The 17,547-nt window shown below is 47.3% G+C and overlaps 2 protein-coding genes across 3 annotated transcripts in view; both read left to right on the forward strand.

Annotated features, from left to right (window-relative positions):
- Nucleotides 1–5,467, forward strand: part of LOC111143529 (prostaglandin F2 receptor inhibitor) — an 83,164-nt gene extending 77,697 nt beyond the window's left edge. Inside the window, exons 9-11 of the mRNA XM_022497343.1 lie at nt 1,940–2,018; nt 2,222–2,326; nt 3,375–5,467. Coding sequence (XP_022353051.1) covers nt 1,940–2,018; nt 2,222–2,326; nt 3,375–3,426 — 236 coding nt within the window. The 3' untranslated portion in view covers nt 3,427–5,467. The remainder of the gene's footprint in view (nt 1–1,939; nt 2,019–2,221; nt 2,327–3,374) is intronic.
- Nucleotides 5,468–16,018: 10,551 nt separating this feature from the next.
- Nucleotides 16,019–17,547, forward strand: part of LOC111143427 (CD101 molecule) — a 33,834-nt gene continuing 32,305 nt past the window's right edge. For both annotated transcript variants that reach the window (XM_022497164.1, XM_022497165.1), the window contains exon 1: nt 16,019–16,061. In XM_022497164.1, the coding sequence (XP_022352872.1) occupies nt 16,019–16,061 (43 nt within the window). The remainder of the gene's footprint in view (nt 16,062–17,547) is intronic.

A 17,547-nucleotide genomic window follows, 5' to 3' on the forward strand; every position in this document is an offset into this window, starting at 1 on the left:
GAGAGGGGGAAGCAGGCTCCCTGCCGAGCAGAGAGCCCGATGTGGGACTCGATCCCAGGACTCTGGGATCATGACCTGAGCCGAAGGCAGACGCTTTAACCCACTGAGCCACCCAGGCGCCCCTCCAGAGAGATTTCTGATGCTTTCTCTAACTTCTGTGCAAACCCACTTTCCTTGTCAGAGGGTTGGCCTGGATTCTGCCAGGCAGAGGCAAAGAACGTCATCGAGAGAGTGGGTTCAGGTCCCCAGCGGAGGCAGTGAGTGGCTTCCTGCCCCTCCTGTCCTCCTCCTGGTTTTGCTTCTTGGACAAGGGAGACTCCGCCTGTTGTCATTAGCATAGACGGGGTTTTCTCCAGGCCCCTGAGATGGGAAGGGGGCTTTGGCGCCAGACTCATTCTAACTCGGTTGTCAGAGGGCCCCTTTCCCACCCCTCTGTTCCCCAAACATCCCAGAGTGGGGCCAGTTGTTCCTTGGCTAGTGAGACACTGGTCTTCTCTGTGAAAAGCTTCAGAGTCAATGTTAATAGGGAAATTCCATGGAGAGCGTTAAAGCCCCAGCACCTCCGAGGGTTGGGAGCGGCCTTGGAATGTGTTTCTCTGATGGGCTGTCAGTTTGTGGGAGACTGAAATCGAAACCCCAGCTTGTCCACAGATGACTTCACTTTTGTGGTCCTTTGTTTCCTCTTTCGTACAATGGGGTAACCATCTTGCGTCGGGCTGTTCCGGAAGGTGAACCGCGTGAAATGTCAGGCAGCCGTTGGCGTGCCAGCATCCGCCCAAGGAGGGCTGGTGCGTCTGGGAGAAGAGACTTGGGATTTGAATGCATGCTATCTGTACGGTGTTTGTGCCTTCCTGAAACTTCATCACTTAGACCCTATTTGCATCTTAGAAATTCCTCGCATGGAGTAGCTCCATACGAAGACCCAGATTCCCAAACAAGGGAGCGATTATTCACTTTGCTAGATAATTTACTATAGTGTTACTTAAAATAGCTCCCCGAGTACACTTCAGTTATTTGATGCAGAGAATTGATTTATGAACGTTTTTTTAAGGCTTCATCTGCTGCTGTATGTGCGATGCCCTTATCCTGACTTTTAAAAATCCATCTCCTGCCAAAACCCTAAAAAGCAAGTTGACATTCAAAGACATCGAATGAATTCTTTTTCCTGTTTTTTTGTTTCTCCCCCACAGAGTTGGGTGGGGTGTGATCTGTTCACTTTTTGCATAGATAAGGGTGCTCCTGTCTCCAAGAGCACTGTGCTAGATATCCCAGATACTCTGAATTTTAGAAAACCAACCAATTCTGATTCAGTGTCGTGCCCAAGTACCTTTTTTTTAATAAACAGGGACCAATGCCACATTGCTTTTTGTATTTCTTTTTTTTTTTAATGTTGCCAAAACCAAAAGTAGCTTTTTTCCCCCTTGTATTTTGCTACTTTGCAGTATTTGTGTGTGGTTTTTTTTTTCCTTAATTTGAAAGGGACAGCACTGTGTATGTTTATAAACTAAATGAAGATATTATTTTATATACACATTCATCTAAGAACAATCAGAGCAGTAGCCACATGGTGCTGGCTTGTTTGCAGCACAAACCTGGTCATCCTCATGACTACAGAAGGAAGACTTGAAAAATCACGTGGGTTCGCATCACCACCCTCTTCTTTAACGGAGTCTCTGATCAGAAAAGCTCCTATTGTATTGCTTCCTTTCTTTCCTTTCTCTTTTCTAGAAACTGGGTGGTTGTACCAGAATGGAATTTCACTTCTAGGTTATCCTGTGCTTCAGATGATTATAATCTAACCTAAAATAACAAAAAAAAAAAAACAGTCCTCTGGGGGGTGGTTACCTGTCCTGTGGGGAGGGAGGGGGGCAGGCAGTGGGCTTCTGGTGTCTGCCTCCAGCACCACTGACCTGGAATCCCCTTGCTCTGTCCCTCCCAGTGCTGAATGCCTTCAAGTACCCGCTGCTGATCGGCGTGGGCCTGTCCACCGTCATCGGGCTCCTGTCCTGCCTCATCGGGTACTGCAGCTCGCACTGGTGCTGCAAGAAGGAGGTCCAGGAGACGAGGCGTGAGCGGCGCCGGCTCATGTCCATGGAGATGGACTAGGGCCCCGCCAGGGAGCGGCCACTGGCCCGGCGGCGGAGCCCTCGGGGCGGGAAGAGGACAGCAAGCTTTTCACGTGCAGTGTGTGACACTCAAACCCAGTCCTCTCTAATCTCAGGTGGGACCTGGCGCGCTCTCTTCTCTGCATGTCCAGTCCTGAGCGCGGACACGTTTACCAGCACACGGCTCTTCTCCCCACGGCACTTTCTGGTAGAACAATCACGCGTGTGTTTTCCCAGCTGCGGCTTTTTAATGGTTACCCCTTTCGTCTAATTTTTTTCTCCTGCCAGTTTATAGATCTCTGACCTGTGTGTGTTCGTCTGTTTGGTTTCGAGGGGTTGCGGGGAGGAAGGATGATGGCTCTCAGAGTTCTTGTCTTGGGGCGGGGGGAGGACGGAGTCGCCCGCTGGGAGCCAGCTTCCACGTGGGGGGCCTGTGTTAGGAGCGCTGCCGGCGCCGCCCTCTGCCCCACACAGGCCTGTGCTGAAGGCTAACTGGTGGCTTTTACCACCCTACCCACCCTGGATTTTCAGGGGTTTAGACGACATTTGAAATCTAAACTTGCAGTATGTAACTTCTTACTGAGCCCAAATGCTTTTCTTTTTTTCTTTCTTTTTTAATTTTTTAAAAATTTTAATGCTTCCCTGCCCCCTTTCCATTTCTTTGGTATTTGCTTTTATGCGAGCGTGCTGACATGGCCCTGACATGGCCCTGGAATCTAGAATTTGGCTCTCCACCAAGCACCTTATCTTGCCACCTTAGCCTTAAGAATGAGTATGAATATGAAGAAAAATACACAGCCACCTCTGTCCAGGGCAATAAGGAGGTCCTCAAGGAGGGGGACGTTGGGGAACGAGGGAAGGAGGCACTCACTGCAGTGCTTCCGAGGCTACTGTGCCTCAGGGGGCCCCAGGGAGAGGGGAAGAGGGTCCTGGGAGTTAGATGTCCGCAGTTCATGCTGGGTGGGGTGGTGGTGCCGGGGCTGTCCCCGTCCCCCCTTCCCGCCCTTTGTGGGCGGCAGAGGCTTTGGCCACCCAGGGACCGCCTGTGGCCCCCACGGATGCCCCATGTACTTCACGGGCTGCTTGGGCTCCTTCACGTGAAGGTGTGTTGCTGTTTGCAAGACTGTCTGCCTTCACAGAATCAGAAATTACCTGGAAGAAAACCATGCATTTTCCATGACCTTTTCAGTCCTTCAAGTCTTTGTAAGATCCCCTGCAGGGGGTTAGCGAGGAAGAGTATGCTTTGTGATAGGTTTGCTTTCCTGGTAGGAGCACGGAGGAAACCAGCAATTTACTGCCGCGTGAACAGCCTACAAAGTAGATCTGAGAGCAATCTGTTTTGCCCGATTGCTCGTACCAGGAGTAGGACACAGACCAAAAGAGATCCTCCGCTCCCCAAGGCATCTGCCCCTGCACAGCACCGGCCTCTCAGAAGCATCCCAGTGGGGTTTTCTGAGGCCCACTGGTGACTCATGGCCCACATTGCAATCCTCTCTGCTTTTATCCCGGCTCTGACGGGTCTAACACTGCTCTGTCTTCCCAAGGGAAAAAAAGATTCGTTTGTTTTGAGCAATAAAGTCATACAAAATGATGGCCATTCATGTGTGGCTCTTTGTCACAATGGGCCAGACGAGCCACACTCCCCCACCGCCCCCCCCAGCTCACCATCGTCCCCTCCACTTCCCTCACTGTTCTGCCCCAAATCCATTCTGCCCTTGTCACCAAGTCTCCCCTCCCCCCACCCCAGGAAGGGGAGGGGGTGCAGATCACCACCCAGCTTCCCCTTTTGGTTCTGCCCACCTAGGGGACCCCTCATGGTGGACATTGTGCTAAGAGTAATGGCACAGATGCATCCAGGCCCAGCATCCGCCCCACCAGAGCACAGAGCACGACCAGAGAAAGAGGGGGAGGTCTTGAGGCGCTAGGTTCAGGTCTTTTCCACCTGTCATTTCTTGCCTATGTGATGTCAGAGGAGGTGGGTCACAGGTGACTATATATACGGGAATTAAAGAGAGAACACTTATTCACAGGTGCTATGTTAGTGACACCAGTGCCCTTTGAGCCCACACACTTATCAGTCCTATAAGAAGATTCAGGATTATTGTAGTGCAAGCCCTCGTTGGTAGAGGAAAGGGTACCTAGCCGTGCATGTGACCAGGTCGCCCCAGGTCGATGTGAGACCATCGATGGGTCACAGCAGACACTTGGCAGGAGGAGAAGTAACCTGTGCTCATGCACTCTACCTTCTCCTTTCAAACTGACCTTGTAGCTCAAGGCTGGGGTTGTTCAGGCACGGCCCCCAACCCCATCCTCTGATCATCCGGCCCAACAGCAAGTCGCCTGGAGGGGCTGGTCCAGAGGAGGAAGAGATCCCAGGGCCTGGAATGTGTGTCCTTTTAAAAGTCTTAGATACACTCTGTCACTGTACCAAATAGGGCTCCCCACAAAGTGCTCTTCTGGAAGTTGTTCCTGCCAGAAGCACTTGTAGGAATGGAAGAAGAACCTAGCCACAATTCACATGGATGAGATTGCACTTCTTAACAAAAAGAAACTTTTTAAAAAGTTTTTTTTTTTCCCTAATCACAAAAATACCCCCAGAAAGAGCCTAAGCTATGTTCAGATAGAAGCCTTGAAATTACTTTAAATTGTTTACTTTGTAATGTTTACATACACTTTTTGCTTTAAAAAAAAAAAAAAGCAAAAACAAACTCTGACTTTTTAACAACTTTTCAGATTTTTTTCATGGGACGGTGGAACTCTGATTCACCAACTGGATTTAAATCTTAATTTAGAAATTTATTTATTTGTGTATTTTTCCCCCTCCCCACCCATGTGGCTTTTCCCCTAAGATCCTGGCAAATGGCGCCCCTGCCGCCCAGACCCTTGTCTGTTTTCCCCCGTGGCTCTTGCTTCTTGCTTTGCAGACCGTCTGCAGCTATGATTTTGTCACTGACATCTGTGAGCCAAAGACTGAGCCTTTTTGGCAGGAATAATAAGCAATACTACACAACTTGCTACTTTCAGAAAACTTTTTCTTTTTTTAGCTTCACCGAGGACAACAGAGGAAGAAGGGAACTAGAATTTGGGTAAGTTCTCCTCTGCTGTTGGAGCAAATTCTCAGTGATAAATATTGTGTGCAGATCACTAAGATAAAAAAAAAAAAAAAGGTGACTTTCTGTCTTTCTTAGCGTGGCACATAAGGATCTGCCGGATTTCGCGTAGACAAAGAAAGGGTCTTGTGTATTTTTGTCCATATCCGATGTTATATGAACTAATTGTATTGTTTTATACTGTGACCACAAATATTATGCAATGCACCATCTGTTTTTTATTTCATTAAAGGAAGTTTAATTTAAATTGAAGTTGTGTGAGGAACTTGATCTTGGTCTCCTTGCCCTTTCTTTTCCTCTGCGTGAGGGACCATGGCTGAATTCCAGGGGACATCTCCAGCACCTTCCAGGCTCTCTGAATGCTGGCATCACGCTGGAGGTTCTCCCTGAGTGGATTTAACAGGAGCTGCCCTGCCCAGCAGAAAGCTGTGGGCCAGGGTCCTGTTACCTAGCACAGTTCCTCGTTCTTCGGTGAATTCTCATGACCTTACGGGTCTTTCATCACGAAAGCGGGAAGTTAGATGTTGTTCCTGTCTGTGGCTGAGGAAACAGACACCCAAGGTTCTGTGACCGTATCATGACTGGAGCACAGTGGCTCTTCTGACTCATGACCCAGTCTGGAGCCAAACTGGTCCAGGAGGTGCCATCCCCTGTGATGTAAGGACAGTGTTCCTTCACGGGCCACCAGCTTCCAGAGCCCACACAGGAGAGAATACTGAGAACCCTGATTCCCTGCTGGCCGCCCCCCTTCACTGTGGGCCCTGTATATGTCCTGGGCAGGGAGCATCTCTCATGGTGAGGTCTGCAGGGGCTGGGGCTGTGTCCTAGTTTCTAACCTGGCTGAGAGATTGGCAGTTCCGGACATGTAAAAGGTCCATGCGGCCTATCCATGCACTGCTCTCCATGCAGCTGGATCTTCAGAGAGAAGCTGCTCCGTTCCTTGGACCCACAGCCCAGGGCGTGTGGCACCCTGTTTTTTAAAATACAGGTTTTGTTGTTATTGGGTAACTCAGGGATAGCAGAACAAAGATAGTGTTCTCCTCATAGATTCCAAGAGGAGGGAGCACACCGTGCCACAGTCCGGGAGGCCACACAGGAAAGGCCAGTGGCCATCAGGAGGCAGAGGGAGGGTAAAGGATGGGCAGCAGCCTTTTTTGTGGTTTTCACGGGAAGGACAGGTGAGTCAGGGCCCTCAGGCTTAGGGATGATTCATCTGGATCATTTCAGTGGGTTCTGGGGTGCAGGGGTTGTCCTTTGTTTTCTGGTACCTGGTCCTGAGATGAGCAGGGCGGGGGACAGTGGTCCTGAGTGGGAGCCCTGATGGAGAAGGTAGCAGAACTTTGGGCTCCGGATCGGTGGCGTGAAAGGCGTGCTCACGGTGCGTTAGTTCCTCTCTCTAGGAACTGGCTAGCTCCGGGACAGGCAGTCCCCGGGATCAATGAGGCCCTAGATATCAAAGCCTCAAAAAACAGTACAGAATGACATGATTGATGCGCTCACCACTCGGCTGCTCAGGCACACCTGAGCTCCACCCGCAGAGCTGGTGTCCGCCGGAGTCCTCTCTGTTCTTTGGATTTGGCAGCGGCCCTGCCGACTGTGATTTACACAGACCCACTCCGTAGCACGTGCTCCAGTGAGATCTGAGTGCCAAACAGGTGTTATGAGGAGATGCCTGGGCATTTTATGGGGGACACCACCACCCACGCCCAGAATCTGGACACTTAGCTAAGGACTGTTGTTTAGGGATTCTGCTGTGAGTTCCTGCTTTGCTTTTCCCCGGGTACCTTTTAAAATAACCACTTAGGGATGCCTGGATGGCTCAGTTGGTTAAGCGACTGCCTTTGGCTCAGGTCATGATCCTGGAGTCCCGGGATCGAGTCCCATATCAGGCTCTCTGCTCGGCAGGGAGTCTGCTTCTCCCTCTGACCCTCCCAATTCTCAGGCTCATTCTCTCAAATAAATAAATAAAATCTTTAAAATTAAATAAATAAAAATAAAATAACCACTTAGGTTCAGGCCCATGAGAAGTTAGTGACCTCTCCCCAACGCTCCTTAAAAATAATAGGTGCTTGCCACCCTGCTCTCTGTCTCCTGCTCCCTCATGACCTGGCATGGAGAGCTACCCTCACCCCAGCTTGTTGCCCCTGGCCCTATTGCTGGGATGTGTAAGCAACAAATCCTGTGACTTCACTTCCTCTGTGTGAGCGCACTGAAACTACACCTTCCATCAGAACAGCCCTGGGGAGCATGGGTGCTGAGGAAGCTCCCTGCTGACCCCGTGTGCGTGGCTTGTGCCCCCTCCTGCAGCAGGTCATACCCTACGTAATCTTGATTCAGCACACCAGCTCCGCTTCCTAACCTGGTGTTGGTAAATGTGAGAAGAATTCTCTGGAAAGACTCAACAGAGGCAAATTGCCTTTTTTTTTTTTTAAGCTTTTATTTATTTGACAGCACAAGTTGGGGGGGTAGCAGAGGGGGAGAGGGAGAAGCAGGCTCCCCGCTGAGTAGGGAGCCTGATGAGGGACTCCATCCCAGGGCCTTGGGACCATGACCTGAGCTGAAGGCAGACACTTAAAGACCGAGCCACCCAGGTGCCCAAAGCTGAACATGACAAGACATGATAGGTTTGATTTACGCAGGGATGGGATAGGAGCCTCGGGACAGCAGACCCCTACCCAAAGGAAAGACCTAGGCCTATGTCCAGAGATTGGTGAATGAGTGTGTTGGTTGAGGTGAGAATACCTGTGTCAGATACACAGGAACCCTCCTACAGTTCTCAGCTTCACCTGACATATTCTGTTAATTGATTAACAGCTCTAATTACCTCAGATAATGGAGTTCCTACTGTTACAGTTCCCATTCTCAGAGATAAGGAGATTAAGACAGACATTAATTTGCTCAAATGAAGTAAGATTTGAACGCAGACCTTTCTGACTCCAAAGTCTGCATGCTAGTGCCCCCCCCCATTACTTGCAGAGGACACATTCCAGGACCCCCAGTGGATGCCCGAAAACCCAGATAGGACCAAACCCTGTATTTACTATTTACGATGTTTTTCTCCTATAAGTACCTAGATACAGTTTAACTTATAATTAGGCAGGGTAAGAAGTTAACAATAATAACTACTAATAAAATAGAACAATTACAACAATATACAGTAATAGAACTAGCAAACGTGGTTTTTCTGTCTCTCACAGTATCTTACTGTCCTGTACTCACCTTTCTTGTGATGATGTGAGATGGTACCAGGCCTGTGTGATGAGGTGAATGATGTAAACACTGGGGCATAGCGTTAGGCTGTTGCTGACCTCTTGATGACATGACAGAAGGAGGATCATCTGCTTCCAGAAAGCCGCAGTTGACTGCACGAAGTGAAGCTGTGGACAAGGCAGGGGGGAATGACTGTACGTATTCTAAATCAGTACAGCAGCGGCAGTGCCCGAGTATTTTAAGCTCTCAGCAAGTATTTGTTGAACAGATAGAAAGATGAGTAAGCACTGGACCCTGTCATTATGAAATTGATGGTCTTGTAGGAGAAGGAGGCAAGAAATAATTATGTTATTATCATATAACAATTATACAATCTACAAACCTAGATTTTTAAGTTTCTTTTTTTTTTTTTTTTTTAAAGATTTTATTTATTTGACAGAGATCACAAGTGGGCAGAGAGGCAGAGAGAGAGAGAGGAGGAAGCAGGCTCCCTGTGGAGTAGAGAGCCCGATGTGGGACTCGATCCCAGGACCCTGGGATCATGACCTGAGCTGAAGGCAGAGGCTTAACCCACTGAGCCACCCAGGTGCCCCAGATTTTTAAGTTTCTTGAATGAACAGGCATTTCCCAGGTAAGAAGGGGGCAAGGTTTGAAGCAGTGGGGATAGCTTTTGCACAGGTTGGGAGGAGTACAAGTGGTTCTGTGTCTGAAGGGCAAGGTGGTGGGAGAGTTTGTAAGGGCCAACTTGTAAAGGTCAAGTCAAGGAGTTCGGACTCAATCTTCTAGAAATATCTGGGGAGCCACTGGAACACCTTAATTAGGAGAATGCGTGGCAATGTTGACATGTTTGATTGTTCTGGTACTGGGACTAGGTGTGCAAGCAAGGCCAAAAGATGAGTTGAACTGTGTTAATCCAGCAGAAAAATTGAGACCCTTGGATATGACAGCAACAGGTAGGATGAGTTCATAAAAGATTTGAGGAAGAAGTGGATGTGGAGTGTGGAGGCCAAGCATGGATCTGGGAGGATATTGGTTCATCCAACCACGATGGACACCACCAATGAGAGAAGACAAGGCTTTCAGGGTCAGACTCCAGTTTGAGTTTCCAGGGGGACCTTCGGGAGAAGGAGATGTTCCACACCAGCTAGGTGACTGGTCTGGCACTGAAGGGAGAAGACAGGGTTGGACGTGTATCTGTGGTTGTCAGCACACAGATGGGGGATGAGAGCAGCGTGTGGAGCAAAGGGCTGCTGAGAGCCCAGGAGAAGACCACAGTGTTGGAGTGGGCTGGGAGGAGGATCCAGTGAGAAAGGGCCCAATGGGGCTGAGGAAGGATCCTGGAGAGAGTGCCATCAGAGGAGGATGGAAAGAATTGCAAGCAGGTTTGCCGGTGGGGGTGCATACCTGGTGCCCCCAAAGACGGAGCATAGGGGAGAACCGAGCGGTGTCCACTGTTGTGACCGTGGATGTTTGTGTGAACCACCCAGGATTGCAGTGGGCCGAAGTGGTGGTGAGTTAGGAAATCAAACAGAAAACAGGACACTGGGAAACCGTTAGAAGTTTGAAGAGGAGGGGAAAGACGTAGTAAGAAGCTAGGGAGAAAATGTGACTATTGAATAGGGTAGGAGACACCTGAGCTACTTTATGGGCATCTGTATCTGCGGGTGTAGGAGGGACCCAGAGCCCAGGCAAAGCCAGCTTCCTGTCTCCTCTCTCTTTCTCCTCTCTTTGGGACCTATTGTGAGCCTCACTCTGTGTTTTTCTAAAGTAAACTCTACCCCCAGCATGGGGCTGGAGCTCACAACCCTGAGATCAAGAGTCGCATGTTCTACCAGCTGAGTCAACCAGGTGCCCCCCGCCCGCACTCTCTTTTTCAAAAATCAGAGCTGGCTGTCACTTAATCCCTGGTAGGAAATTGAAGGAATAGCCCTTACCAAGGGAATATCTGGAAACAGCCAATGGCCTAGGAATCCCATCTGTTGCTCTTTCTCTTCTGCTAGTGCCCCAATTCCCCGTCTTATACCCCCAAACTCCACCCCCACCCTCACCCATCACCCTGGCTTTTGCTTCTGCCCACAGAAGTCCAGTTCAGGCTTTTCCCCCACAGATAGGAGGGGTTGCCACACACCTCAAAAACCTCTTCAGTCTAGGTTAACTAGTTGTTAACTCTTGGTGGAGCTAGGCAAGTGGGAAGAGACCTAAGTATCATTCTCCCATTATGGAGGCAAGGTCACAGCTCAGGGGCAAGGTCACAGCCCAGGTCCAGCTCACAGCTGGGCCCGCTGAAGGCCTGTTTCTTCCTCTGTTCCACAGGGCGTTGACTGAGGTCACCACGATCCCTTCCTGTGGGGTCACTGCTTGATGTTCCATGAATGTGGGCTCAGTCGCTGGGCTTCCTGTATCTTGGCAAGTTCAGCACTTGTGGAGTGACTCTCAATTTACCCTGAATTGGAAGAGCTCAAGCAGGGGGAATCATGCCCAGCTTCCTGCTGACCCCAGGTTTTTCTTTGCCAACCTCCAGTCACACTCTATCCCACACACATTCTGCCTTCTGAAATCATGAATGGCAAGCTAGAAGGTACAATGGGAAGAGCACTGTCACTTTACCTGTGAGAATGGTTAAAATCAACAACTCAAGAAACAAGTGTTCCCGAGGATGTGGAGAAAGCGGAGCCCTCTTGCAACGTTGGCAGGAACGCACGGCCACTACCGAAAACAGTACAGATGTTCCTCAAAAGTTAAAAATAGAATTGCCTTATGATTTAGTAATTTCCACTACTGGGTGTTTACCCAAAGAATATGAAAACACGAATTGAAAAAGATATATACCTTCCTATGTTTACTGCATTACTTGCAATAGCTGAATTACGGAAGTAGCCCAAGCATCCATCGGTAGATGAATGGATAAAGAAGATGTGGTATGTATGCACCATGGAATATCACTCAGCCATAAAAAAGAAAGAAATCTTGCCATTTACAACAGCATGGATAGCTCTAGAGGGTATAATGCTAAGTGAAATAAGTTGGAGAAAAACAAATACCATAATATCTCGCTCGTGTGGAATTTAAGAAAAAAGGAAAAAAGAGACAAACTGAAACACAAACTCTGAACTCCAGAGAACACACCGATGGTCACCGGAAGGATGGTGGGCGGGGGATGGGTGAAACGGGATGGGGATTAAGAAGTATACTTATCATGGTAAGCACTGGGTGATGTGTGGAATTGTTGAATCACTATATTTCTACACCTGAAACTAATAGAACACTGTATATTTATTATACTGGAATGAATATTAAAAAAAATAAAAGCACTGAGCCAAGAGCAAGAAGGCAGCCATTTCCTATCCTTACAGTCCTGGCCAGTTGATTCTTCTGAGCCTCAGTTTCTTCATCTGTAAAATGGGATTTGTAATACCCATCACATGGTGATATGAGCTCTTCTGTAAAATTGCCTATGTGAGGGGTGCCTAGGTGGCTCAGTGAGTTAAGCCTCTGCCTTCGGCTCAGGTCATGATCCCAGGGTCCTGGGATCGAGCCCCGCATCGGGCTGTCTGCTCAGCGGGGAGCCTGCTTCCTCCTCTCTCTCTGCCTGCCTCTCTGCCTACTTGTGATCTCTGCCTGTCAAATAAATAAATAAAATCTTTAAAAAAAAAAAAGATTTAAAAAAATTCCCTATGTGAAAAGGTCCCTGTCGAAATAAGTTTTGGGCCTACATGCTTCGGAGAGGAGGCTAAAATATCTGGGATTTCTGTGGAATACTTGTGCATGTCAAATCTGAAGGAAAAGAAAAAACATTTCTTTTTTCTTAATCTTCCAGGAACTGGGAAAGAATTTTTTTCGTTAGTACGTTCCTGTGCCGTTTTGTCCATTCCTGGCTCTCTCCCTCCGTCTGACTCAGGAAGTGCGTTTTTACATTCTTTTTAGCTGATACAATTACAACGCAGTGATTGCCAAGGTAATAGAATAACACTCTCTCTCTGGCTTTATTCTTTCTTTCTTCTTTTTTCCCCCTTGACAACAGAAAACTGCTTGTTTTTTTGTCGTTGTTCGTTTGGTTTTTTGTTCTTGGCCCCAGGAAAGAAGCGACATCACTCTGTCAACGTTAATGTTGGCAGAAACTGAGTCATTTAAAATGGAAAGAGGGGGGAAAAAATTTCTTTTTTGGGGGGGGCAAAGCTAGAAATGAGAAGTTGTCTAGCATTTATTTGGTTGCACGTTTTTCAGGAATACTGATACGATGTATATTGACAATGACCGTCTCTGTGGTCAATGCTCACTTCTAGAAGAATTCTCTTTCCTGTGCACGTAGCGCACTGACTGCGTCTCTCGTTCTAGTTCTCTATCTCTCCTTTCGCCCTGTCGCTTTGCCGTTCCCGTCACTAAAAAGATGCAGCCTGTTAACCCATCTTTTGCATTTGGACTTGGCCAGGTGACTGTCTTTGATCTATGAGGTGTTAGCAGCCATGATAAAAGGAGAAGCTTTAAAAAGTGCTGTTGTATTTCCACGAGTCCTTTTGGACCCCTGACATCACCATGAAAACCTGCTCAGGCTAGCCTATTGGAGGGATGGAAGGGGGATGCCAGCCAAGGCTGGTCCAGGACAGGTGACTCACAGGCTTAAGAACAAAAATAATGTGTACTGTTACAGCAATAACAAATGATTCATTGTATTTGCCTAAAATTTCGGTGCCTGGGGATGACCCATGATTTCTCCAACTGAAACGATGGACCAATTACCATACCTTAGGTCCCACTGATATTATAGTCAGCAGCCTGTAGAGGTAGTGTGAAATGCCCATTCAAGGTAAACTACCCTTTACTTGTTCCCTGAGTATAACCTGCACCTTGTGCTTCTGTATCTTTGTACATTTCATTTCTCCCTACTGGAATTTCCTCCCCTCGCTCCTCTGCCTATTTGAATCATACCAGACCCCCAAGGACCTACTTAAAACCAGTGTTTTCTGAATGACCTATGGCTGCTCCCTGCCTACAGCAGCCCCTCCAGCCTATTAACTCTTAGGATATTTCTTATTTGAGCCATAAATTGGGGATTCAACACATGCTGCCTTATTTGGTTACTCTTCCTTCCTTTCCCTCCCCCCTCTTCCCCTCTCCCTTCCTCTCTCTCTTTCTCTCTTCCTTCCTTCCTTTCTCTTTCTTTGTCTTGAACAAATACATACATATTCACACACACACGTATGATAAAGGACATATGGAAAAATGTTTAAAAATCATTAGTAGGTTTGTGGTGGTTTTAAAATACATCCATGAATTCTTGACACTCCTCCTTTCAAAAGGCATGGCCTAATTTCCCTCCCCTTGAGTGTGGGCTGGACTTAGTGATTCACTTTTAACAGATGGAATAGGCGGAAGTGATAGTGTGTAACTTTGATACTAGTCCATAAAAGGCTCTGCATCTTCCTCCTTGATCTGTCTCTCTTGGATCACTCCATCTGGGGGGAAGCCAGCCGCCATGTTGTGAGGGCACTCAAGTGTTACTGTGGAGAGGCCCACATGAGAGAGCTCATGCTAACTGGCTACTGTTTCTTATCTGTGGTTCTTTATTAAGCTAATTTTCAAGTTTCTGGGGGGAATGGCTCATCTTCCACTAAGTCTTGCATAGTACCTTGACAAGGGAAGTACAGAGCTTTTCACTAAAGACATTAGTATTTGTAGTTTCACTGACCATGGAAGGTTAATTTTTAGGTATCATCACTAATAAATAAAACCAAAAGGGAAGGAAGTGAAAACTTGAAAAGGGGTAAAAGTTAGAGGCTTCCAGACCTGAATTTGTTGAATGTCACCCTACTCTACTATAATGGCCATGGGGAAAGTAAGTCCTGTCTCAAAATGTTACCTTTCCCCTGAAGATTGGCCTGATTTCCCATTTTCCTCGAATCAGCTGTGCTCTCTCCCTCCTTCAAATGTCCATACCTCTTCACTCGTATTTCTCCTAGACCACCTCACCTAACTTACCTTGTGTGAGAGCCAGTCATGCTCCTGATTGCCTCCACCATCCCATATAGAAGATTGGAGAGGCTACCCTGTAATTCAAAATGCATCCATATTCCTTTGCAATATCTTAAATGACTTAATTCAGGACCTCATCATTGCTTATATGGGAAACTACAAAAATCCTGTAACTGGCCTTCCTGCTTCTAGCCTTGCTTCCCTCCCTCATCTTTCAACTAGTTAGCAATACACAACATGGAATTCAATTCAAAAGGAAAAATCCAATCAGGCCATTCTCCTAAAGAAGAAAAAGAAGAACGAGAAGAAGAAGAAGACCTCAAATCTCCCCTTTTCTGTGGGATAAAGGCCAAGGTCCTAGGCTCGGCATGCATGGCCCAGTAAGATCTGCCCCAGCCTAACCCTGTAGACCAACCTCAAACTTCACTCAAACAGGAGGGGGTGGCTTGTGCATCATTATTCACACTAGGCTGCTTCTCCCCCAGCTGTAACTGCCTCTCTTCCTCCCTAGTTGTTTCATTTGGCCCAACCCAAACCATTCTGCCCTTCCCTCCTGTCCCCCAACCTTTCTCACTCCTTTTAGGGGCTGCATTGATGGTTGTGCTTGCAACATTGCACTGTGGGTCTCTGATGAAGTGGAAGCTTCCTGAGAACAAAGACTGGGTTGTTAACATCTTCACAGGTGCAGAATTTACCAAAGCACCCAGTACATAGAAGTATTAAAAAAATGGTTCGGTGGGTGGATGGAGCGGGAATATGCCTGAAACTGTGCCCCAAAGCACACCAGTTTATTATTGGCCCATCTAGATGTAGCCTTGACCTAGAAATCTAATGTCTTTGGTGAGCTCCTCTTTGTACGGTCTTGTCTTCCAGGATTAGGTAGGATTGAGTTGGGCTGGGTTCAGTGGCACCTGTTAGATTTAGGTATTTACTCTCCATCCTTGGTGCCAGGCACATCTTGGGCAGATGAAGACACACTTAAATGTCACATGATGGCTACTGATACTCATTGAGCACTTACTATGTACCAGGTATTGTTCTAAGTGCTTGACGTGAATGAGTTCATTCAACCCACACAGCCTGATGGGGTACATATTATTGGTATCTCCGTTTTACAGAGGAGGGTCAGTAACTTCTCTAAGATCACCCAGCTATTGAAAATAGAACCTGCGTGCCAACCCGGGCAGCCTGGCTCAAGAGACTATCGTCATTACTACCACCTTGTATCTCCCCACATTCATGTTGATCCTTCTTCCCAAGGGGGAAGAAGAGGGAAGCATTAAGAAGAGAACATTTCTGCTTGATTTTTTTTTTATTTATCTGGTTTACTACATGACCTAATGATGCACATTTAGCCAGGATGAGGCCCATCTTTTCTTATTTTTATCCGTATACGCTTACTTACCCATGAAGATCACTCACTTTTCTCACCCAGATTCGAATGATTAGCAAAAAACCATATGATGCAAACAGTTTTGCTCTTTGCAAGCCATCTGTGTTTCCCAGTGTGCTGCAAACCACACCATTGCTTCCTCTTTACCTTTGTAGCGAGAGCACAGCGTTTGTCACTCAGTGTCTGAGCAACTTCAGTGACACCACGAGGAAAGGTCTGTACTGGGCCAAATGGCACACATCCCACATGTGGCATCTTTCTTTCTCTTTCTGAGTAAGTGTCATAATTCATGTCTCTGTCGTCCCAGGAGCTTGTCAACAGGAGGCTGTTGGGTGGTGGAGGAGGACAATTTGGTATTTAAAGGCAAAAATTGTGCCACACATTTTGAGTTTAGGCACTAATTTTTTACTTAACCAAGAACGGTGTCCTGGTTTACCTCGGCGCACTTGAGTTCTAGGGAGATGCGGTGCTTGATTGAGTTTGTGAACCTGGGCCCACCGATGTTCACATTTGTCTATGCTGCCCTGAGTTTACCTTATCCTCCTGGGCTAACCCATCTGTGGAGGCCTCAGCTGCCCAGACTGAGAGGTGACCTTACATCTTGTCTGACTTATTTGCTTTGGGAATGTGGATGGATGGAAGGGAAAGTTATGAGAGCACTTAGAAATTTTAAGCAAAGCTAAAAGAAGGTTCTGGACATCCCTGGGAGCAGAAGTGGGAATTGATCTGAGGACTGAGAAGGGGCTGAAAGATTCACCGGGCTCTGCTAAGACCCATGGAGGGTCTTAGCTGGCCCAGGAGCACTTAAACATATAACCGTGGAGGAATGGGGAGATTTGGAATAGAACAGATGACCTGTGCTGGGAATGGAATCGTTCCAGAGCAGGTAACAGGTACTTTTTTGTGTGTTATGGGTTCCTTTAGCGGTGAGGCGTATAGATCCCACCTTAGGATAATTTGTTAAATGCCTAAAATAAAATGCATAGGATTATAGGGGAAATCCATCATACTTAAATGCAATTATCGGTATCGTTTTAAATGGTGATGTAGTCATTTACTGGCTTCTTGGCGGTTCCATCGCAAGATCTAGAGGTGGTCTGTTAACCACCAAACTTTGAAGGTGTAATGAATGTGAATCATGTTTCAAGATGTCTTCAACAACAGTAATGTAACGTGAACATATCTCTGCTTTGTTGTCTACTTTCCTGACTGAAGGAAATGCTAAATTTTCATTAAGACGAGTGAAAAATAAAGATGTAGGGTTTTTTTTTTTTTTTTTCCTATATGAGTTTATGGACCTTGAATCCTGAGTGTGGACTCAGGCTAAGAACTGCTGTGGAGACTAGATGGAGTTCACACGGGGACTTGAGTGGGAAGGTAGGGGAACTAAGTGAACTTAATCAGCAGTGTGGCCAGAGCTGTGGCTAACACATGAAGAAGTGACAGCCTTCAGCACAATGGTGTGCTTCGTAAACATTGGCTTGAACCTAACGGAGCTCATGTCTCAGCAGACGGTAGATCGTGTGAGGCAGGGATCAGATCTGGGACCTGATGTGGTGAGAGGGGGCCAGTGGGGCTAGTTACAAGGCTAGGTTAGTGGCTGGGTGGATGGATGCTCACCAGACTGGCTTGGCTGGGCAGGTTGGTGGCTGGTACATTCCAATTTGTCCTGTTCAGTTGTTGAGTGTGATTATTTGTTTATTTTTAAATTTTATGTATGTATGTATGTATATATGTATGTATGTATGTATGTGGAGTG

The sequence above is a fragment of the Enhydra lutris genome, unplaced genomic scaffold (genome assembly GCF_002288905.1).
Source record: "Enhydra lutris kenyoni isolate GAN:26980312 unplaced genomic scaffold, ASM228890v2 scaffoldscaffold9, whole genome shotgun sequence".
NCBI lineage: Eukaryota > Metazoa > Chordata > Mammalia > Carnivora > Mustelidae > Enhydra > Enhydra lutris.